The sequence below is a fragment of the Myotis nattereri genome (genome assembly GCF_964212035.1).
Source record: "Myotis nattereri genome assembly, chromosome: 5".
Classification (NCBI taxonomy): domain Eukaryota; kingdom Metazoa; phylum Chordata; class Mammalia; order Chiroptera; family Vespertilionidae; genus Myotis; species Myotis nattereri.
Genome location: NC_138080.1, coordinates 30,592,419 through 30,615,706, shown reverse-complemented (window position 1 = coordinate 30,615,706; position 23,288 = coordinate 30,592,419). Strand labels below are relative to the sequence as shown.

The following is a 23,288-nucleotide window of genomic DNA, read 5'->3' as shown; positions in this document are numbered from 1 at the left end:
AATCTCTGCCATCAGGCCGAGGTCTCTAAGGACAGGGGCTCCACCCGCCACCGCAGACCTCAGACATCCAGTGAGCGTTCCTCACACTCACCTGGGAAGTGGGCCATTCTTACTCCATCTTGCATATAAGAAACCTCAGGGTTATTCGTTAAGTCAATCAACAAATATGTATTGAGCGAGTGCCTACTGTGGACCATACACTGCTCTAGGCAATGAGGCTCAGAAGGGAACAAAACAGCCCAGCCTGCGTGGCTCAGTGATTGAACTTGGACCTATGAACCGGGAGGTCATGGTTCGATTCCCCGTCACAGCACATGCCTAGGTTTCGGGCTTGATCCCCAGTAGGGGACGTGCAGGAGGCAGCCAATCAATGGTTCTCATCATGGATGTTTCTATCTCGCTCTCCCTCTCCCTTCCTCTCTGAAATCAATAAAAATATTTAAAAAAAAAAAAAGGGAACTAAACAGGAAAAACTCTTGCCCTGTGTTTATGTCTGCACCCATGTCCATAGGTGAGGGAAAGCATACAAAAGTGTTTATCAAACTTAAAAGTATCACTTTCCAGCCAATAAATTTATTGAGCATCTACTATATGCCAGACATCCTTCAGGCACCAGGAATACAAGGGTGAGTGAAGGCGAACAGATTGTGGCCTCGTCTGACAAGATCACGACTTGATGATTAGGGAATTATTTGTGTGCACAAAGAAAGTTTAGGGAGCAGTGATAGAAGTAGAAAGAGACCCCTCTCTTCCTCGGTGCTGCCTACGGAGGTGGCAGCCATCTCCTACTCGGCACCATGGCTGCCCTCAGACCCCTCGTGAAACCCAAGATTGTCAAAAAGAGGACCAAGAAGTTCACCCGGCACCAGTCACACCGATATGTCAAAATTAAGCGGAACTGGCAGAAACCCAGAGGCATTGACAATGGGTGCGTAGAAGATCCAAGGGCCAGATCTTGATGCCCAGCCTTGGTTATGGGAGCAACAAGAAGACAAAGCACATGCTGCCCAGTGGCTTTCGGAAGTTTCTGGAAGTTCAGGAGCTTGAAGTGCTGCTGATGTGCAACAAATCTTCCTGTGCTGAGATGCTCACAACGTCTCCTTCAAAGAACCACAAGCCGTTGTGGAAAGAGCAGCCCAGCTGGCCGTCAGAGTCACCGATCCCAATGCCAGGCTGCGCAGCAAAATGAATAGACAGAGTGTGTACACATTGTATTTGTGTTAATAAAATCATAAAATTCTGCAAAAAAAATGTAGACAAGAGAGAACCTACTTATCTGGGGTATCTGGGGGAGGCCTCTTTGAGGAGGTTAACATTGGAGATGAGACCGGAAGGATAAAAATGAAAAGCCATGGGAGGGGAGGGGAAGAGACATCCTGAAAGTGTCTGTGTGTTGAAGGGAGTATTCCATGGCTCCCTATTGCCATCAAAATAAAATCCAAATTCCTCCCTCTTCCCACAAAGCCCTGCACAAACCTCCTCCCTGTCTTCCCCTCCCTGATTCCAACTCTCTTCACCCTCACCCTCACTCACTGGCCACCTCACTGTTCCTCCAACTCACCAGGCACAGTCCTGCCTCAGGCCTTGGAACTGACTAGTCCCTCTACCTGGAACACTGTTCCCTTGTTTCTCATCATTCAAGTCTCAGCTCAAATGTCACCTCCTCAGAAAGGCCCCTGCTGGCCACCCATTTAAGAGGCATTTACCTGCTATTTTCAAACACTGCATCCTATTCTCTCTCTTTCTAGGTCCTAACAGAGTTTGTTTTGTTTTTGACATGATCATGTTTCTTCCTGGATTGTTCTAGTCATTACTTGTCTCCCCCTAGTACCAGGCTGTGTGGGGACAAAGCCTGTCTTGGTCCCTGCAGAGCTGGCACACAGTAAATGCTCAATAAATGAACAGGCAGTGGGGTGAGAAGAAACAGCTGATGTAGCTAAAGGCAGCTATCACTGGCCACACTCCTGGAAATACTAAGAAAAAGGGAGTGCCAAGATTCCACAATGGTTGGGGTGTGGGTGGGGGCGGGGGTCTGTGAAGTCCTCATTTTAAAACTTTTCCAGGCATCCTTTCCTCCCCCTGCCTCCATGTTCTCCTGACTACTTCCACGAGGATGGCTCCAAGCTCTGGCTCCATCCCTAGTCCCTACCCTGAGACCCAGCCACGAACCCCAGGTCTACAGACCAAACATCTTCCCTGACCTGTTAGGCCTCACAGTCCATCCTGATCCCCCAAGACAGAGCATTAGCCTAGCCTCTTTTAAAATATATATAGTTCAGAGAGGAAGGGAGAGAGAGAGAGAGAGAGAGAGAGAGAGAGAGAGAGAGAGAGAGAGAGAGAGAAACATCAATGATGCGAGAGAATCATTGAACGTTTGCCTCCTGCACATCCCACACTGGGGATCGAGCCGGCAACCCAGGCATGTGCCTTGATCGGGAATCAAACCCGAACCACGTCCTCTTGGTTCATAGGTCAATGCTCAACTGCTGAGCCACTCTGGCTGGACTAGGCTAGCCTCTTCTCTCCCCATCACCTGCTGTGCAACCCTGCTCCCATCCCCACAGCCTCCTGCCTGCATCAGCCCTTCATCCTCTCCCATTGGAGCTCAAGTCAGCTCCCTGCTCTGAGCAGCCTTCACTGTTGTCACCTTCCATTTGAGTCTGCCCTCCTTCACTTAAAACCCTCCGGTGGTTTCCTGTTGACCTTGGGACAAACTCCCAGATCTTCGGGCTAGCCTGGATGGCCTTCACCTCCGGGCCTGGATGGCCTTCACCTCCGGGCCTGGCACAGCTTCACCTCCCGCCACCACTCCACACTCCCTCGGCTCCAGCTGCTCCAGCCAGATGACTCAGTCTTTGTTCTTTCCCACCTCTGGGCCTTTGCTTATCTCTTCCTTGAATTCCCTCAGATCTTTTTCTGCCTGAACAAAACCCATTCCTTCAAGGCCTAGCCCAAAAGGCATCTCCTCCAGAAGGCATCTTTTCCCCCACATACACATCCTTGGTAGTAAGTGGATAGTTACTCTATAACCACCTCCTCATGATAGATTCTGGGGCCCTAGAAAGGACCCAGCCCCAGGCTTTGCCAAGAGAATTCCCAGGGTGGATTTGGCGGGGGAGAGGGGGGGGAGCTGAGGACACACTCCAGGGCCCACATAGTTGATACCAGGACAGAGGGGCAGACCCAGGGCCCAAGGGACCCAGAGTTAGAACAGAGTCTGTGCCTAGTGGGTCCACGGGGGGCTTCCTGGAGGAGGGGACCTCTACCCACCAGTCTTTAGATCTCTCAGCCAGGCACACTCCACAGGGGAGGATAAATACAGATTTGTGGATTGTCTGAGAAGCCACAAGACCACACACCACGAAGAGACTTTTTTTTTTTTTTTTTTTTTGCCTTAAGCAATAGCATCCCCAGCTTGGGAGCAGTTTAGAGAGTTTGGGGAGACTCAGCTGAGAGCAGTCTGTGAGATGGGGGGACCCCAGGCAGCCTGTTACTCCATAACTTGCCAAAATCCCACATCCAGCCAGAGCAGGAGGCTGGGAAGGCCTCGCCATGTGTGAGTTACAGCCTGAGCAGTGTAGCATGACCTTCTCATTTCCCCAGCTAACTCTTTACCACGGTGGTGATTGGGGGCGGGGAAGGGGGGGCGCTTCAAGCTCCACTTCTCTGGGCCTCGGTTTCCCCATCTGCAAAATCCAGGAAGAAGTTGCAAAATGAGGGAAGGGGCTTAGCTTCCACTATCTCCCTTCTCACTGTACAGAAAGGCTCAGCCCTGGTTTCTGGCTGGGTTTTAGGATGAGGGTGTGTGTGTGTGTGTGTGTGTGTGTGTGTGTGTGTGTGTGTGGTGTGGTGTGGTGTGGTGTGGTGTGGTGTGGTATGTGGTATGTGTTTTAAAGGAAAAAGCTGAGAAGCAGCGGTGGGACCCCGGATTGCTCAGACCACCTTAAATCAGCCTCACAGCCTGGGCTACTGTGGAAATTCCTTTCTCTGCGGTGGTTGGCTGGGCGCGCCAGCCAATCCGCTCGCGGTGCTCCCACATGGGTCCGTGACGACACAGTAGGGCTGGCGAATGGGGATCGAGGAACTAGCAACCAATGGCAGGAGGCACTAAGGTTGGCGGGGCCAATCGCAAGGCGGCGAGGCGCTCCCAGCAGGGTGTGAAGAGTGTGGCTCCCCCTCCCTGGAAGCTGAGACCCCCGCGAATGCCTAACCTGACAGGGTAGGGGGGCGGGGGGGGGGAGCCTGGATTAGCACCCTACAGCACTGAGGGAGCCACCCCCTGAGCCTGACAGGCCTCCATGAAAAGCAAGAGCCCCTCATTTAACAGCTTCTTGGAAAAGCCCGGCCAGCTGACGGGGCCAGCTGGGCGCCTTTCGCCCTATTTCACCGGTAGGTAAACTGAGGTAGACGTTAAGTCGCGCTAGACCCCCTTGAGAAGAGCTGAGACTATCACGGAAGACGCAGGCTTTTAGCACCGCTCAATTTTTGTCCCCAGGTCAGATGGATCGATTTATAGGCGGGTGTGTGTGTGGGGGGGGGGGGGGGGGGACGGGGAAGCGGTTGTTGCTTGTTCCCGTGCCTCAGTTTCCCGAGCGCGAAGGGAGGAGAGACAGGGAGCAGGGTTTCTTGGAAAGACTACGATCCCCAGAAACGCCCGCGCGGCGCCCTCCCGGGCTGTCAATCAAAGTAACGTGGGTACCTCTCCTGCCCACGCTCTCCCGCCCGCTTCCAGCTCCTGCCAGCTCCCGCTCCCTCCCCGCCGGCGCTGGGCCCGGCGCGGTATAATTACAGCCCATTGATCCGACCCGGGCCGGGAAAGCGGCTCCCTCGGGGAGGCCAAGCCTTTGGCTTCCGACATCGCCAACCTCTGCCTACCGCCCTCCCAGCAGAGCTGCTGGGCCACCAGCCAGGCCTGTCCCCTCTCGCAGGCTAGGGCTCTTGGGTGACCTCAGAGCCTCCATTCCCTGCCAAGGTTGGCGGAGCCCCCCACCCCCTGGAAAATCACACTCGTGGTTACTTCCATCCAGAAATATGGGGTGTCCTTCGCCATGTTCTAGCGCCCACTGCTTCATGCGACCTTGAGAGTCTTGAGGGCCTCTCTCTGGGCCTCAGTTTACTTACTGTATAGTGAGATTGTTCCACAAGACTTATTCATGAAAACCAGTGGTTTTCTTTTGTTTTTTCTGTCCACCTGTGAGTAGCCAGGCCTAGACTATGCTGGGGTCTCAAGAAGGGTTCCCAATTGGGGGAAGTTGGGGGAGACCAAGCAGAACCCTCTCAGGCCCCTGTGGCCAGGGCTGGGGTAGAAGGAGGGACCAGAGGTGGGCATGGTGGGGAGCTCATCCAGGAGTGAGGTCCCTGCTTGGGAAGTTGGGAAGGCTTCCTAGATGTCAGGTGGGGGTGCTTATACTGGGGTTCTGCAGAATGCATAGAATGTCTCATCTAAGCAGTGCATTTATATTACCCTAACCCAGCGATTTTTAACCAGTGTGCCGCAATAATTTTTAAAACATGCAATAACACTTGACTATTTAATCAGGGGCACTGATCCCTTTTCCCTTAGATTGTCAAATTTAAAAATGATAAGAGCTGCCCTAGGCAGTATGGTTTAGTGGATAGAGCGTCGGCCTGCAGACCAAAGGGTCCTGGGTTCGATTCTTCTATTCCTGTCAAGGGCATGTACCTTGGTTGCAGGCTCCTTCCTGGCCTGGGCCCTGGTTGGGGCTCGTGCAGGAGGCAACTAATCGATGTGTTTCTCTCACATTGATGTTTCGCTCTGTCTTTCCCTCTTCCACTCTCCCTAAAAAAAAAAAAATCCTTGGGTGAGGATTAACAAAAAATGATAATAGGCAATACAATAATAGCCATCCAGTGTGAATGAATCAAAATTATATCTATTTTTGTTAGATTGGCAAAAAATATATTTTTTGGTGTGCCACAGAATTTTAGTAATTAGTTTATGTGTGCCATGAGATTAAAAAGGTTGAAAATCGCTGCCCTAACCCAAAGTGGACGGAGGAAAGATGGGGCAACTTTAAGTCCCTCTTGGGTTTGAGGAGCCATGAACTCCTGGCCTTGCTGGCTGAACCTTACCTGGCTGAGAAGTTGGGGGGAGGTGGATATACCCACGGACTATGGGCCCCTCTGCCTACTTTCACCAGGGTTTGTAGAGTCTCCATAGGCTCAGTGGCAGGAAGCACTCCAGCCTCTCCCTGGGCAAGAACTGGGCAGCTCAGGGGAGAAGAGAGTGACAAGGAGCCCAGTATGTACCCTGGCTGGAGGAAATGAGGTTGGTAACTTCAAATAAGTTAAGGCCTATAAAATACTTAATACAATTCATAGTAAATGTTCGGTAAGGGGTAGCCATTTGAACTCCCCAAAGGGCCCTTCTCTCCCACCCTGACCTCACACCCCACCGCTGGGGTACACATCATTCTTCATTCCTCCTACATCTTTGATCAACCATTAAAATGTGAATCAGATACCATCCTGCCCTCTGCTTAAGAACCTTCCATAGGTCCTCGTCACTCTCAGAATAAAATGCAAACTCCCCACCACTGTCTACAAGATCTGACCTTGTCCCTCCCTACTCTTACCTCCTCCGTCTCCCCTTCACTCACTCTCCTCTAGCCACATGAGCCTCCTCCTGGATCTTCCAACACACCAGGTCCTGCCTCAGGGCCTTTGGCTGTGCTGTTGTTTCCTTTGGCTGGACCATGGTTTCTTTTCCTTCCAGTTTTGGATCAAACACCGGGTCCTACTGAGGCCTTGCCTAGCCAGCCTGTGGCTACAGTGGCCCAGACCTCTCTGCCTGATCAGCCTCTCATTTCCTTTCCTTCACAAGCCTCATGACTTTCTGAACACTTACTATGTATTTACTTGTGTGTTTATGGTCTTCCCAGGCCCCACACAGTGCCTGCGCCTTGTGTATACAGGGAGGATAAAGGGACAAGCCCAGAGAGGAGTAGAGCCTCATCTAGGTCTCCAGGGCTCCTGAAAACCTGCCCCGTGCCAACCCTGCCTACCGGGGTCCTCTGCAATCTAAGGTCACACTATCCCGATGGCCTGGCTGCTCTGTCACTATGATTCTATAAATCAGAGGTCCTTATTGGAAACTTCATCTTATTATTATAGGATCAAATAACTCAATAGATGAACCAGGTTTAGCTATTATTGTGTATATATGTGTGTGTGTGTGTGTATGTATGAATGAGAGAGAGCAAGAGAGAGAGAGAGGGAGAGAGAGAGAGAGGTAGGTATGGGGTGGGGGTGGGGCAAGGCTGGAGCTGGCATCAAAAGACATCCCGTTTTTATTTTTAACTAGAGGCCTGGTGCACAAACTCGTGCATGGGTGGGGTCCGGTCGGCCACCTGATTGGGGCGATGGGGCTGGCGGGGGGGAGTGGCCACAGGCGGTTGGCCAGCTGGCCCGGCCCCTTGGTTGAATTCCCAGTCAAGGGGACAATGTGCATATTAGCCTTTTATTATATAGAATATGTTTTTTAAAATGTTTTTATTTAGAAAATAAATAAATATATTTTTATTGATTTCAGAGAGAGGGAGAGGGAGAGCGATAGAAACATTGATGATGAGAGAGAAACACTGATTGGCCACTTCCTGCTGGGGATCCAGTCGGAAACCCAGGCATGAGCCCTGACCAGGAATTGAACCTCCACCTCAGGGGAGACACGCAACCAACTGAACCACACCGGCTGGGCACATCCCCTGGCTGGCCATGTGCCAAGGTTTCTGTGGCTTAGTCTCCAGGCCAGGGTGGCAATGCCTCCGTCGTCAGTGCACAGGACAGTGCTGGAGCCACAGCCCTGCTCATGTGGGGCGCCCTCTCTGCGGAACTTGGCTGCCGGGTACACATGACAAAGCTGGACACACCCTCTCATTCTGTCTTCATTACTTTACATTCCATCACCTCGCTGCCCCTGAGGGTGTCAAATTTCTGAAGCCCTGGGGGCATCCTGGTCGGAGCTTCTGTTCCAGACCCGTCACCATCCATGCCCCCTCCATCCCAAGTCCGGGCTTCACCCTCTGTACCCTTTGACCTGGCATCCTCTTGCCTGACCCCAGACCGGCCCAGCCGCCTGTAGGCACTGCACAGGTGTAGGTGGAACAGACCCGGGAGCCCAGTATGAATCTTACTCCTCCGGTTCTGGTTTGTGCCGAGACCTTTCATCCCCTTGGGCCTCAGCTTGCTCAGCTGGAGAAGAGGGCCCAGTAGAGGCCTGGGTAATGGCAGCTGCAGCTGTTCTTATTCTGGAGCTAGTGGTTTATTCCCTTGACCTTGTGGGAGACCACTAGGCCTTGCAAAATAGGGCGGAGGGCCTGCAGCAGAGGGCTCAGTCCTGCCTCCAGCTTTGGCTTTGGCGGTTCCCTCTGCCGGGAACTCCCACCCGAAGCCATCTCCCCCTGCAAGGCAGGCTCCTGTCCTCCAGGGCTCAGCTCAACTGTCACCTCCTCAGAGGGGCCTCCTCCAGTCTCCTGTCATTCTGTCTGCTGCTCCTGCTGGATTTTTCTTCTGGCGCTTGACTGTTCTCTGGAATTATCTTATTTACTAATTTGTTTGTTGTCTGTCTTCCCCACCACCCAGTGGGTTCCATGAGAGTTGAGAGGGCCTAAGTCAGGGTCTCTGGGCACCCAACTCAGTGTCTGGCATACTGCAGGCAGGTGTCAGTTGGCCTTGCTTAGGGTTGGGTGGGGTAGGGGGGCAAAGGCCCTGAGAGGCCTAGGGACCTGTTCAAGGTCACAGCCCTGCGCTATTTGCTGTGGGGGGAGGGGGGCACTCTGTGGCCACCATTCAGGGGCCTGGGACCACCCCCTCCCCTAGTCCCATGCCTGGCCTGGCAAAATGCCAGATGGCTGGCCTCCTCCTCCTCCCCTGAAGCCCCCACTGCCGCTGCCACCTGGGAACCCACCATTACCCACACAGCCTGGCCCAGCTTATAACCAACACGCTGGGTCAGGCCCAGCAGGGGACCGGGAGCTCGGGCTCTGGGAGGCGGAGATGGAGAGCGGGGCAAGGGGAGGAGGAAACAGAATGGGCAAAGCTCCAGGAGGCTGAGGGGAGGGCGGGGAGGGTCAAGGGCAGCCGAGGGGCGGGCTTCCAGGCCTGGCAGTCGCCCAGCAACAGGGCTCAGGGGGCCTGGTGGCTGGGAGAGGCTGGTAGGAGGAGGCAGCGGGGGTGGGGGAGTGGGGACACATTAGGTCAGGTGAGAGGCGGGGTGAGACACCGGATGACAGGTAGAGGGGCACAGAGCGGGGGGGGGGGGGGGGGGGGGACACACAGAGCGGGGCAAGGGGAGAGTAGGAGGGAGAGATAGAGGGAGGAGAAATCTAAGAAAGACCTTGAAGGACAGAGGGAGAATTAGATCAGAGAGAGAGAGAAAGAACACACACAAACCTACAGAGGCAGAGACTCAGAGACACCCAGAGGCAGAGAGGTGGAGATATAGTCAGAGCTGGGTGGAGACTGGGGAGAGACCCTCAGAGGGGCATCCTGGGCAGTGAGTAGGGGGTTGGGGTGCATGCAGCCCCCTCCTGCAGCTCCAAATGCCAGCAAACATCTAAATACCCACAGCCTCTTCCCGAGCCCCTGCAGCTCTCTCTACTTCAGCCTGACTCTAGTCCCCAGAAGAGCTTGCTCATGGCACCTCTGGGTGTATCCTTCCCCTGCTTAAACACCTCCCGTGGCTCTCAGAAGCCCCAGCTCCCCTCAGCCCCCCCCCACCCCTTCCGTGCCACCCTGCAGGGCAGGCCCAGACCCAACCATCTCACTTCAACCATGTCCTCACTTTCTCCCTCACTGAACACGTGTGTGCCACGGAGGATTCTAAGCTAAGTCCCGGGGATCCAGGAGTGACCAAAGGGACCAAATCTCTATGGTCACAGAAGGAACATATCAGAGCAGTGTGGGGCGTGCAGGAGGCAGCCCATCAATGATTCTCATCATTGAGTCTATCTCTCTCTCTCTCTCCCTCTTCCTTCCTCTCAGAGGGCAAGAGAGAGAAATATCAATGATGAGAATCTGATCGCACGCCCCACACTGGGGATCAAGCCCGCAACCTGGCCATATGCTCTGACCAGGAATTGAACTGTGACCTCCTGGTTCATAGGTTGATGCTCAACCACTGAGCCACACCACTGGGCACTTTCTGATTATTTTGGTCTCCAGTCAAGGGCAGGAGACTCAGCTGTGGCCTGCCTTGTTTTATGACTTTGATGATTCCCTGCCCTTCCTGGGGTCTCAGTTTTGCCCTCTGCACAATGGGGAGAGAGATCTTATCATCAAGGTCTCTAATTTCACCATCACTGCAGTATAGCTCCTTTTTGTTTCGCCTCCAAGTCCATGTTCAAGCCAACAACACCCAGATAACCTGGGAAAGAGGAAGGCCAGGTAAATATTTCAGGCAGCAGAGGTACCGAGCTGGCCTGGACTGTGAATGTTTAATGTGTCACATCCTAATTACAGTTCATACTCTGAGGGTGTTTTTCTCCAGGGCCGGGCAATCCAGCAGTCCTACCGCCCCTGCTGAGCCCTGGCGGCCAGACCAGGAGAAGGAGATGGGCCTCGCTCTGGGGAGCTTGGGTGTTCTCAGTCTCTCCACCCCCATCCCCCCCTCCCAACCCCCTCTGTCCCACCTGCAGGAGTGAGTGGAGTGTCTGTCGGGTCAGGGCAACTGGGACTTGTAGGATTCTCCAATATTAAGGCCATTAGAACCATTATATGGACTGGTAAATCGAGGCACAGAGAGAGCTGGGTAGCCTCACACCCTTGATGCACTCAGATCCCTTGCTAGAAAGACCCGTAAAGCTCGAGGAGGCAGGGAGAGAGGAGGGGTCAAATAGGAGAGGGGCCTTTCAGAGGGATTCCCAGAGGTAACGGGGTCTCAGACGGGGGGACGGGGGGCAGGGACGAGGGGGGAAAGCTGGGCAGTTATAAAGGATGAGTTCACTCCACTCCCCGCTCCTCCTCTCCCCTAAAGTCCCGTGCCCAGGGAGCTGGGAGCATTGCTTCCCCTCCCCCCTTCCCCTTGAACTCCCGCCCCCTCTTTCCTCCTCCTCCTCCCTTCCCTCTCCCATCCCCTCTCTTCTCTCCAGCCCCCCTTCTCACTTCTCTCCCCGCTTTTCCCCTACCCCCCTCTTCCCCTCCATTCTCTTCCCCTCCCCCTCCACCCTTTCCCTTTCCTCCCTCCTCTCTCCTGCATCCCTGCTTAACCCCCACCTCCTCCTCTATTCTCTTCCCTCCCCCTCTCCTCCTCCTCCAGTCCCTAACCCCCCTCCTCCTCTCCTACCGCCCCCTCCTCCCCTTTCTCCCGCCTCATTAGGCGCGGCCGCGGCGCGGGGCCCATTAGCGGATCAATTAGCTGAGGTCGCCGGCGGCGCGTCGTTAAGCGCGGGAGGCCTCGGCGGGGAGGAAGCTCCGGAGATGGCACCTCCTCTTGCCCGGCTTCCCGGCGGAGATCGCGCACCCACCCACCCCCGCCCCGGCCCGGCGGCCTCCCAGACCCTCCCTAAACCCACAGGGGACCCGCCCCGCAGGCGGGATGGGGGCGATGGGGGCTCCGAGGCCGAGAGGGAGACCCGAGGTCACAGATCTGTCCTTAGTTTAGCAGGACCCCACTTCCTCGGAGAAGACCCTTGGGTGGGGGCTGTCGGGTTTGTGACCCCCCCCCCATACACACACACTTAGGGCTCTTCATCAGCCAGCAGCATCAGTGATAATATCACCCACAGCTGCTGAGCCCGTGCAAGCTTTCTGCTAATTCTCCCAACATTTCCCAGAAACTGGGATCAGACAAGTGACTTCATGCCTCAAATCACTACTTAGGGTAGGAGGGGGTACAAACCCAGATCTGCCCTCAATACATTTGCTAACATGTATTGCATTGCTTCTATGTGCACATTTAAAAAAAAAAAATGCTGACAGTCTCCATCCCTCTTCTGCTTTGTTCTCTATCAACAAGCCTCCTGATGCATTTCGTATTTCCCTTATTTGTTTATCCCCCCCAGGAGGGCAAGGATATGTGTCTGTTTTGTTCCCTGCTGTGTCTCTAGGGCTCATAGTTGGGTCTCTAAATGAATGGATGACTGGCCAGGCTTTGCTCTAAGCACTTGTCAAGGTGGGGGGAGGTTAGGGGGAGGCCTGCAGAAAAGTACCTTCCGGGAGTCTTGGAGGGTTAGAATGCTGCGGAGGGGGAAAGAGAACATTGTTCCAGGCAGAGGGAACAGCGTGTGCAAAGGAACAGCAAGATGTTTCAGCCGGGCTGCAGTTTGCTGAAGAAGACTGATTGCAAGGCCTGCCAAGTGGGACCAGGTGGAAAACTTAGAATGTATTTTGAGGGCTATGGAGGCCAAAGATCATCTATTCTTTTAAGTAATTGTTTTAAATTGTGAAATATAACACACAAAAGAGCAAACGGATTGTAAGTGAACGATTCGATGAATTATCTCAAAGTGAACATAGGTAACCAGCCCCCAGTTACACAAAACATGACCAGTGTTGTTAGAAATCCCCTTCCCTCCTACCTCCGCTCAGGGGATAACCGGAGGAAGTCACTTGGACCTGCTTTTGTTCTTTATATAGATGGGATCACGCCATACTTTATTTTGTGCCCAGCTTCTTTTGTTCAGCATTATGTATGAGAGCTGCATGGGGTTGAGTGTAGCAATAGCACATTTTTCATGGCTGTGTAACATTCCACAACACAACTATGTCACAACTTGTGTGTTCTGCTGTTACTGAGCATCTGGTCATTTCCAGTTTGGGGCAATGATGACTCGCCTCCAGGATTCTGAACACTCTGGTCTCTTTTGGCAGACTCAAGTGGCATGTCTGTTGGGGGGGTGAGTCTAATAGGGACACTGCTGGGTGCCAAACAGCCTTCCAAAATAGATGTAACAATTTACAGTCCCCGAGCGTGATTTGTGGTTTTCAACACAAGGATGAATATTAAGCAGTGAGTTACCCTATCACACTGGTGTTCCTCAGAGGTGCTTTGGCTCCAGTGAGAGAGGTGGGGCCCAGCGGGAGGCTGGTGTGACTACCCAGTCTCCTCTCCCCTCTCAGCTCCTCCTCTTCTCTTTAGCAACATGAGACATTTCCCTGAGGCCAGTGGGCCGCCACCACCCATCATCCTGCCTCCCTTTCTGTGCACTTGCCCCCTGCTCATGGGAACCCACTGGATTAGGGAGGCAGATGAGCATTCCTTGCACTTTAAAAAGTCCTCTGGGTGCTCCAGCTCCCTGAGGGTGGGATTTCTGTGTCATACAGTCCTTGCAAAGCTCTTGCAAATTTGGGATGGCTGCCCACCCAAGTCCACATCAGGAAATCTTTCCTTATGGCTCTCTCTGGGGGGGTGGGGGGTGGGAAAGGGCGGGCCTTCAATCTGTTCCTTGTGTGTGTGTGTGTGGGGGGGGTGTCCAGGTTCAGCTGGGGGTCTGCATTCTCTGATCCGGGAAAAGGGTCCATGGGTGTGTGCGCAGTGGGGTTAGATTCTGCAGTCTCAGTATCTTCTGCTCTAAGGGAAAAGAATGTCACTTAGGGGCCTTTGGGCCTGCTAATCAGAAACCAGCCCTGCTAACCCGCCAGCACCTGGGCTGGCTGTGTGACCTGCAGCCTGCAGCTGACCCTCTCTGGTCTATGCATCAAGTTAGGGAGTACACTTATAAGATGGACTCATCTAGGACTCTCGATATTTGGTCCTGTAACAGAGGGAGCCCAGACATAAAAGAAGTCCTCTTCTCCCTGGGAAGGGGGGGAACCACAGGCAGCCCGCAACACAGAGGCAGGGACACAGCAACCAACCTTCTCACATCTTTATTTGAAAGGCACAGCTAAGCCCACCCTCGATACAGCATTTTCACTTCTCTGCAGAGTTCAAACGACTGAACACAACAAAAGCCGACCGTCTAAGAGGCTATATACAGACACAGGTGTGGGTGTTGCTTTTTTTTTTAAACATTTTGTCTTTTTTTTTTTTTTTAATATCCCCTTTCTTAAAAGACAAGCTAGTATACCGAAAAAAGAAAAAAGAAAAAAAAAAAAAAACCAAGACAACTTGAGTACCCTCATCTTTATTCGGGAAAAGGAGAAGGGGAATCTTGGGTTGCCCACCCCCACCCTGCTCATCCTGGCTTAACTTTCATCCTTGGTGGGCGAGGAGAGGAGAGAGGACCAGGTGGGCATGAGCATCTGAAACTAGCAGAGGTGAGTGGGTGGGAGGTGGCGGGAGAGACAGGGGTGCCCAGGGCAGGAAGGGGCAGCTAGCATTGTGTTTGCATGCAGTGCCAGGGTGGGAGGCTGGGATGTGCCCTACGGGGGCCCAGCAGGCATACTGTCAGTTACACATGTGCAAAATGGGGAAGTGCAGGGGGTGTTAGACTTCTTGAGGTTTTGCCTCCTGACCTGACCTCCCATTTGCATCTCCAGGCCTCAGCTTGCCTTATCTGTGGTACAAGCAGGTATTGACCCATTCAGGCTGCAGGGGGGTGGAGGAGGGAGGCTGGGAGCCAGAGCAAAGCTGGGGGGGCGGGGGGGGTGTGGCACACAAGCAGGGCTAAAGGCCCCAGCAGCTACTATAAATACTACCGGAGTTTAGCCAATCCCGAGCTATACTGTCTTGCAGTGAACATTCCTCTCTCTCTGTATCTTGTGTCTCCTCTTTGTCCCCCCACCCTCCCCATCCCGGCCACCAGCTAATCCGACTTCTCCCCATCATCCTCCTGGTGAGTGTCGCCGTCGTGCCCATTCTTGTCCTCCTTGGAGAGATGGGCCTGGGAGCCCAGCGCAGACAGCGAGAGGAGGCCAGTGCCCGCGCTGACCGCCGGCAGGGAAGGTGGCTGCAGCCCCACGGGCAGTGGGGTCAGGGGCAGGGCCAGAGCCTGCAGCTGAGACAGCTGGTGGGCTTGGAGCTGCTGCTGCAGGACAGAGGGAGGGGGTATTAGCCACTTCGGGCCCACTGGCCACCTCTCATCCTCCCGCCCACCCTAGACCCGACTTACTCGGATGATGGAGTTCAGCTCTGGAGCCGTGACCTGCTTAGCTCTCTCGATGGCTCCCAAGACTTGCTGCTGGTGCTTGAAAGAGAGAGGACACAGGGGGTTTGTGTCAGCCTGGGAGAAGCCCTCCTCCCACCCGGCCTGTTAGTGCGATCCCAACCCCCGTGGCTTTCCATCCCACCAGCAAGCCCCCTCTCTCTGGCCGCTTCCTTTCACCCAGCCTCAGTCTCTTATCTGGAAAATGGGGACAAATGGAGATGCACAGAAAACCCAAAGGGGTCGGGGCCAGATACTTAGAGGAAAAAAGGCCTTTGGCTGAGGAGAGAAACCTTGGATCATGATGCCACGTGCAAAGAAAAGTGCAGTGCACGGCCTGGCCAACTGTACAGGGAAGTCTTGTTCCTTCAAGAGCTCAGAGACTGTGCTGGGAGATCCGCTAATCCAAGCTCCCGTCCTCCCCGCACACGCCCTGTCCCTGGCCATGAATTCTGGCAGGGCTGGGGTATGAGTCTAGGTTTAGGGAATATCTCCCACCTATTCCCACCCCTCCTTGAAAGTCAGTCTCTCCTGCTCTCAGATGCTAGAATCTGCCATCTTCCTTTTTGCCTTGGCTGCTGGGAAGCCCTGTCATGAAAAGTAAGCACAAGTCTAGGTCTGAGGGCTCCCAGACCCTCTTCTCTGGGATTTTCATGGTGTCCTTCTGGAATGGTCCCAAGACACACACATCCCCTAAAGGTCCTTGAGATACGGGTAGAGCTTAAAGAGGGAATGACGAATTATCGACAGTAAACCTGGCAGAGAGCAGCAGCTGGGCCTTATTCGGTTGGGTGGGGCACAGGTGTGGGGTCTCTGTGGAGCGGGTCTTACACCAAGAGTTTGAGAACCCCAAAAAATAGAAGAGGAAGAACGGGGTGCCTGGTTCTCCTGGATGTGTGCATGTGTCCATGTGTGCCTCGCATCTGTATACATCTGTGTATGCAGCTGTGTCTGTGTATCCGTGTCCATATCCACATTTGTATCTGTGCACGTGTGCGTGTCTCTGCACCTGTTGCACAAACATGTATCTGTGTGTGCCTATGGGTATGTGCACCGTGTGTATCTGTGTGTTGCATCTGTTTGTCTGCCTCTCTGTATGTCTTCGTGTGTGTGCAGTGCCCTCCCGCACACGCCGCTTGTCCCTGGCGCGAAGCAGCCCACAGGGCCTGGCAGGTGAATCTCAGGAGGGTGAAAGGTAGAAGCAAAACAAGGAAAAAAAACCTCTTGGTGGAGCCCTTGGCATAGCTAACATTTTTACAGTGAAATGACTCACTCAGGCTAGGAATTCCAGAGTAGGGTGAGGCCCCTCCTTCCCCAGCCCTCCACCCCTGGGGGTTCTCCAGCCTGGGGATTTTTCTGCACAGGCTGACTAGTAGCTGGGAGGTCCAGAGAGGGGAGGCATGTGCCCTGGGGCGCCCAGATCACTGCTGCCCAGGTGACTGCAGTGGGGAGGACCTGGAGCAAGTTCATGGTCCATCTATGCTTCTTCTCTGAAGCCCCCGGGGACACAGCTTACCTCTTGGGAAAGGTAGGGGAGGACCTGGGCACAGATCCCATTCAGCCTCTTGACAATTTCAGCCTAGAACAAACACACAGACTCTTCAGTCCCTAGTTCTCTCCCAAGCACAGGTGCAGACCAGCCCCAGAGGCCCGGGGTTCTGACTAAGAGGCATCAGCTTAGCCCAGGGTGGGATCAACACCTGGGACCCTGCCGGCATCTCATCAGTGGCAAAGGCAGGATCTGAGGCTGGTGCTCAGCCCTTCAGCTAACAGTGCAGGCCCAGTCCAGAACCCAGGCTGGGCCACTCAGGATGTGGGTGGCCCTGGGAAGATGACGCCCAGCGCCGGGTAGGTAGTGAGCACTCCCTGGGAGGAAGACAGGGCGGAGCAGTGGCATTATTCTTCTGTGACATCCTTGACAGTGGCCTCCTCAGGGCAGAGATGGCTAAAGCAAGGCCGGAGGGCGAGAAGCAATCCTTGGGTCTTACCGAGTGAGTGAGTGTGAGTACATGTCACCCGCCTGCCACTGTCACAAAGGGGTGGCAGATCTAGGGAAGGCCTCTGGCCCTCCTCCTCAGGCAGAACAATCTCCCAGGGAGACCTCAGAAAGAAGGGGGGTGCTTGGGAGGGAACAAGATCGGAGCACCAGGGCAGGCTTGGCATCCGGCCAAGGGGCGGGCTCCTACCTGCCTGGGGTGCCATGGAGAGAGCGAGAGAGGGCGTACCTGCTTGTGCATCTCAATGTTCAAGCCATAGGACATCTCGTAGTACTGCAAGAGGGGAGACAAAGAGAAAGAAATGGGGGCTGGTGAAAGATGGGGGGGCTCAAGTGACAAAGAGATAGGGTGACAGAGACAAAGGGGGAGGCAGAGCAGGGGAAAGCAGAGAGAGGCATGGAGTAGGGAGCGATGGAGACAGGCAGGTGGGAGGGAGACAGAAGTGGGGGGAGGCACCCACCCCCGGAATGGGCCCAGGTGCCTGGCGGGGCTGCTTACAGAGCTGAGGGCGCTCTAGGGCCTCAGCGGCAGCCTGGCTCCCTGGTTTCTGAAAGAATCATCCAGCCCCACCTCCCCCCAACACACACATTCCAGGGCTCCTAATCTTTTATCTTTATGTGTCTTGTCTGCGGGTGGCCCCAGACTGCAGGGAAGTTTGCCTTCCTGGGTATAAATAATGGAAGATAAACAAAGCCTGCTGGGTTTGGCTCTGGAGCCAGGAGCCCCCTTTCCAAGCCCCAGATCTAACCCTGCTCCCTCCCCCGTTCTAAACCCTCTCATGGCTTCCCACCCCCCCCCCCCCCCAAGCCCAGTGGTTCCTAGGCCTCTGCTTAGTCCTTTGTCCTCCCTCCTCCATCCCCCAAGCTCCTACTCATTCTTCAAGACCCCAGGGACAATGCCCCCAATTCTCCAAGCAGGGCCTTCCCTCTGCCGTCCCCCAGCCCCCTCCTTCTGGAGCTGGGAGCTGTAGTGTCAGTCTGCCTCCCGCACAGCCGGGGAGAGCCGGGCTAGAGCCTGGGCCAAGGCAAGGGTTTTTTGATGTGGAACTCACCACCTGGTGAGCATGAACCAGCAAGTGATTCTGGCAGTGTGGATGGGCAGGCTCTCAACTGTCAGTGGGAAGAATGCCTTGTCACCCCCTCCCTCCCACCGACCTCAAAGGGTGTCAGCCTCCTGGGGAAAGCTCAGGAGTCCTCTTCCCAAAGCTTGGGAGAGGAGGGGTTAAGCGCTGGGATGCTGGATGGTGGGGGCGGGGATCCGGCCGCTCCCCCACGTCAGTTCCTGGCTTCCACAGCCGCTGCCTCCTCTGCCGGCTGCCAAGGACAGCCAGGGGACCTGGCAGGCCCAGGCTGCAACCCGGCGGTTTGGCAGCTCCACCGCCGCCTGGGCCTGCAGCCAGGCCAGCAAGGTGGACCCTGAATCCTCACACTTCCCAGAGGAGGTGGCCAGGCTTCAGCGGCAGCTGCTGGTGGTGCAGGACGGTCTGGGCTCCCCCACCCCCACCCACGGGCCTCAGCCGGCTCACCATCACATAATGACGCTGCATCTCCGACTTCTCGCTGGCCAGCTTGTCACATTCGAGCTTCAGGCTGAAAAAGAACATGGGACAGGGGGTGGGGGCTGGGCTTACCCCCAAACCTTGACAGGAGACACACACAACACGACCTCTGTGAGGATGGGGTGAGGGGAACCTCAAGTCCCCCAACTGTACAATGGGGGTTAAGAAACCAGCCTTGCAGATCTGGCGGTGGAGAAAACGATAGTGATAATAATAAAATAACAAGTCTGAGCAAACACCCCGTGGGGTCAGCCAGGGATTCAAACAGCCTTTTACCCATCCCCCAAACCCGACGAAGTCAGGACTGTGAGCATCACTCATTTTACAGATGATGCAATGGCCGCCCAGAGAGGCTGAGTAACTGGCTCAAGGTCACAGAGCCAGGAAGCTGGCTTCAGAGCCACACTCTAACCACGGTGGAAAACTCCAACAAGGGGAAGGACAAATCGAAACTATAAAGGGGCCCAGGAGAGGCCCAGGGGCTGACCGATAGGGCTCTGGGTTGGACTCACCAAGTAATCTCCAATGGGGCCCAGCCCCTCTTATGGCCTTGATTTCACCAGGGGGTAAAAGTTCTACTGTTGGGTGATAAGAGATGGGGACCCCCTGGCCTCTATCAAGCTCCGCCAAGCAAGGAGGAGCTTCAGGCATTTATTAAAGCTTCCCCCCACCCCACCATGAAGGCCTCCCGGGGGAAAGGCAGGAAATCCCAGGAGTCCGACAGCACAGACTCAATCCAGACAGATGGGTTCAAAGTTCAGCCCTGGGACTCGGATGCTGTGTGACTCTGGGCCTGTCTCTGTGCCTGTTAAAAGCACCAACCTCCCTGGTGGGAAGATGAAAACGAAAGGGATTAAATCAGGAATGTTCTTAGAATAATGCCTGGCATATTTTAGCCCCAATAAATGCCTGTTGATCGCACAGTCACCCAGGAACCTGTGTGTCACTCTGCCAGACTGACCGTAACTGCACACCCAGTTCAGAGATGAGCCATGGCTAGGGTTGTTGTGACACTCCCCCGTCTTGAGTTTGTTTTCGGATTTTTTTTTTTAAGTTCATTTGTTGCTACATTAAAAACAAACCCAGCCCTGGCCAATCTGGCTCAGTAGTTAGAGCATGGGCCCGAGGACTGAAGGGTTGCGGGTTTGACTCCGGGTCAAGGGCACGTACCTCATACCTCGGTTGCAGGTTCAATCCCAGGAAGCAACCAACCATTCATTATGTGTCTCTCTCACATCAATATTCTTCTCCCCCCCCCCCCCCCCCGCTTCCCTTCCACTCTCCCTAAAAATCAATGCAAAACATTTCCTCACTCCGTGGGTGAGGATTCAAACAAACAAACAAACAAACAAACAAACAAACAAAAATAGGTGGGGCCCGGTAACTCAGTTGTTAGAGCATTGTCCTCATACACCACGGTGTGGGGTTTCGACCTCCGGTCAGGGTACAGACAAGAATCAACCAATGAATGCATAAATAAGTGGAATGACAAATGAATGTCTCTCTCTCTCTCTCTCTCAAAAACAAAACAAAACACACACACAACAAAAACACGAAGAACCACCAATAAATAATTTAAAACAACAGGCAATTTCATCCTAAATTCTGGATCTCTGGCTCCTCTGGAAGGTCTCGCAGACCCTGTGTGCCAACATGGTAGGAGCCCTCACTGTATGGTGGGAAGCCCAGGCCAGGGGATGGAGTCCGCAGAGTGTAGGGAGGGATCCACTTTACCCAAGGACACAGCAGCACTCCAGCGGCACTGTGACCCTGGTCTCCGGACAGGCAGTCCTAGTGCTCACTGTGACGTGGGCCCGGGCCAGACAGGTGGGGAGGGCCCCCTGCAGGGGCTCAGAAAGGCCAGACCTGCCAGGCCAAGCCCCTAAACTCTCCACATCATAGGACCAGAGCGAAGTTCCTGCGCCTGCCCTTCCACCATCAATGCCTCAGTTTCCTCATCTTTGAAAGGGGCACAATAGAACAGCAAAGAAAATAACATAAAATGATGTGTTTTCAGTATGTAACACTTTGGGAGCATGGGAAGGACCCGAAGAGGATGGATGTTTGTTAAAATAAAAAGCAAGACGATATATCACTATTCCCCCTTTCTTCTTGAAAGATCTTTTTGGGTGGGTCCACTAAGGTCCAGAGAGGGCCCAAGGCCTTGCTGAAAACGGTGGCTGGCAATCCCCTTCCGATTCCCAGGCAAAGCTCTCTTCTCTAACAGAGATGTTGAGGATTTGCATTCTTCAACCCAGAAATGGGGTGCACATCTCAGTTGTCACTTCCTCGCTGTGCTTCCCCTAGAGACCCCAACTTCTCTGGGCTTGGTTTCTCTAAGTGTGAGTTACAGATAATAGCAGTTCCTTCCCCTTGGATCCCAATCCCAGTCCATGGCAAACGTTAGAAGATTAAATTCTGGAAGGAGAATGAAAATCTGTTGGATGCCAGGAATCCTTTCCCCAGAACTGGGCAGAGAGATAAGAGGCAGAAGAATTTTTTCTTTGGGGGAACTTTTCCCATTATTTTTCTTTTTGGGGGGGTAGGAGGTCCAACCCCAACTCCAGTTGTTGCCAGGTTTTTAATCCAGTGGGGATTGGAGTGGGGGGCAGGGGAGCAGGGTTCCGAAGCCATACAGCTGAGTCAGGCAAATGATTTAATTTTGTGCCTCCACTTTTCTTATCTGTGAAATGGGCTGCTCTGAAGACTAAATGAGTTTAATATTGCTACGTGCCCAGGACCGCGACCGCCTTACAATAGGACACCCTACACCTACATTTTTTCAAGTTTTGTGTATAGCAAGGCCCACCACCTTGCCATCTGCGCTGGGGGCGCCACCTCTCCCTGGGCAGGACCTACGCCCCCAGCTCACCTGTGGTACTGAGCCTGCAGCAGCTGAAACTCGTCTTTGATGCGGTCGCAGGAGTCCGAGGTCGTGAATTTGAGTTGCTGGGGTAGGTGCGACGAGCCCTGTGGGGAGGGGACGAGCCCGGGTCAGGCGGGCGCGGCGGCCGCCCACTTCCCTTTGGGGCGCCCCGAGGCAGCAGCCGGCGCAGCTGCAGAGCGCCCCCCCCCCCCGCCCCCCACACACACTCTGCCCCACTTCCCCCGCCGGTGTTTACAGCCCCTGGCGCGGGCCCCGCCCTCGCTTCCTGCCCCCGCCTCTCCCAGGGAAGCCAACGGGGTGGGTGCACCCGGAGCCGCTGCATCCCTCCCACCCCCCGCTGTGGAGGTGTGTTTCAAAGCACGCCCTTGGTGGGGGACGGGGTGCGCCCTCTACCGCCGCTTCGAAGCGCTGGGAGGGGGTCGCAACATCCAAGAACCCCAACTGCCTCCGGGAGGGGGGGAACAAGTCCTAGGGAGTCCCTTCCCCAAGTGTGTGTGTGTGGGGGGAATGCGGCCTCCCCGCAAAGTCCCACTGGGGGAGGGGTGTCTCAGCGCCCGAAATTTAACCGGGCCCCCACCCCAGATTCCCAGCACCCTCCCTCCAGGCCGCACTCTTCCGCGAGGGGTGCTCCTCGGATCTCCTCCGGCTCCTAGGCCCCGAAAGCAGGCCAGGCGTTAGAGGTGCCTGGTGGGGCTCCCGGGGCGCCCGAGGCCAAGGCCACCCAGGCCCGACTTGGCTCGGTGGGGGGGCGGGCCGCAGGGCTCAGGGACTAGGGTGCTGTCCGGGCGGGGAGCTGGAGTGAACCCCGCCTGGGAGCTGGGGGGACGCCGGGCCCGGAAGCTGGGAGGGGGGCAAGGAACTACAGTGGGGGGAAAGTCTGGAGAGCTCAGGGAGTGGGGGCAGAGTAGCGCTGGGCCCAGAGCTGGAGGGGACCGGGCCCTGGAGTTGTGGGGAGGCGCCGAGCAGGGAGCTGGGGTGGGGGGAGGGCGCATGGCTCAGATCTGGAGGGGGATGGACCGGCGGGGAACTGGGGGGCGCAGCGCCCGGACCTGGAGTAGAGGAGCCAGGCGAGGATCGAGGGGGCCCCAGGGCCGGGAACGAGGTGGGGGGGGTGGCCCGGCCGGGAGCTGGGGGGTGCGCAGGGCCCGAACCTGGGGGGGAGGGGGAGGGCGCCGGGCCGCGGGCCCCGCTTACCGAATGCCTGCTTTGTGGAAACATCATGTCAGTCGCTGCGGGGGGCGCGGGCTGCGCCCCGGCTGTGCGCCCCGGCTCCGGCGCCTCGGGGCGCCGGGCGGCCGCGCCTTTGTCCCGGCGCTGATCCGCAGCTCCCGGGGCCGCCGCCGCCGCCTCCCGCTCCCGGCCTCGACCGCTTCCTGCGCCCCCTCCCCGTGCGCCCGGCCCCGGCGCGCCCCGGGCCCCGCTTCCTGCGCGCCCGGCGCCCCTCCCGCCGCCCGCCTCCTCGCACGCCGGGCCGCCGCTCCTATTGTCTAATGGCGGCGACGTCGGCAGTGGCCGCGGCCTCGGCTGCGCGGAGGCTCCGACTCCACCTGCTGCTGCCGCCCGGGCCCCGTGCGCGCCGCCGAGGGGGGGGGGCGCGCGCCCGGGGAGGCCTGCGGATCCCCACCCAGCCCGCCTCTTGCGGGCCGCCGGCTCAGTGACCTTGGGCCCGGCTCGGCCTCGGCCCTGGCAGCTGCCTGGGCCTCGGTTTCCCTGTCAAAAAAGGGGCCCCGGCAGCCCCCATCTAAACCGCCAGCGCTGTCATGGGGAGACCTGGACACGTGCCAGGGACATGCTCTGTAACC

General features: G+C 55.6%; 1 protein-coding gene and 1 pseudogene across 2 annotated transcripts; one reads left to right on the top strand and one right to left on the bottom strand.

Moving 5' to 3' along the window:
• The first annotated feature begins 749 nt into the window (after nt 1-749).
• LOC308520200 (large ribosomal subunit protein eL32-like) lies at nt 750-1,224 on the top strand (annotated as a pseudogene). The gene has a single exon. The product of its transcript is annotated as a large ribosomal subunit protein eL32-like (transcript).
• A 12,587-nt stretch (nt 1,225-13,811) lies between these two features.
• TLE5 (TLE family member 5, transcriptional modulator) lies at nt 13,812-22,866 on the bottom strand. Its single transcript, XM_081092575.1, has 7 exons — nt 22,681-22,866; nt 21,472-21,569; nt 18,567-18,630; nt 17,270-17,314; nt 16,561-16,623; nt 15,012-15,086; nt 13,812-14,927 (listed from the first exon to the last, which is right to left on the bottom strand). The coding sequence occupies exons 1-7, from the start codon at nt 22,705-22,707 to the stop codon at nt 14,706-14,708; spliced, it is 594 nt and encodes a 197-aa protein (XP_080948701.1). The 5' UTR covers nt 22,708-22,866; the 3' UTR covers nt 13,812-14,705.
• Between the last annotated feature and the right edge of the window lie 422 nt (nt 22,867-23,288).

Bases quoted from the DNA above. Each gene is read 5' to 3' on its own strand.
- TLE5 (XM_081092575.1), bottom strand. From the start codon at position 22,707: ATGATGTTTCCACAAAGCAGGCATTCG. The intron at 18,631-21,471 runs GTGAGCTGGGGG...GTTCTTTTTCAG, and splicing joins CTGCAGGCTCAGTACCACAG to CCTGAAGCTCGAATGTGACA. The intron at 15,087-16,560 runs GTAAGCTGTGTC...CTCTCTTTCAAG, and splicing joins TCCCCTACCTTTCCCAAGAG to CACCAGCAGCAAGTCTTGGG.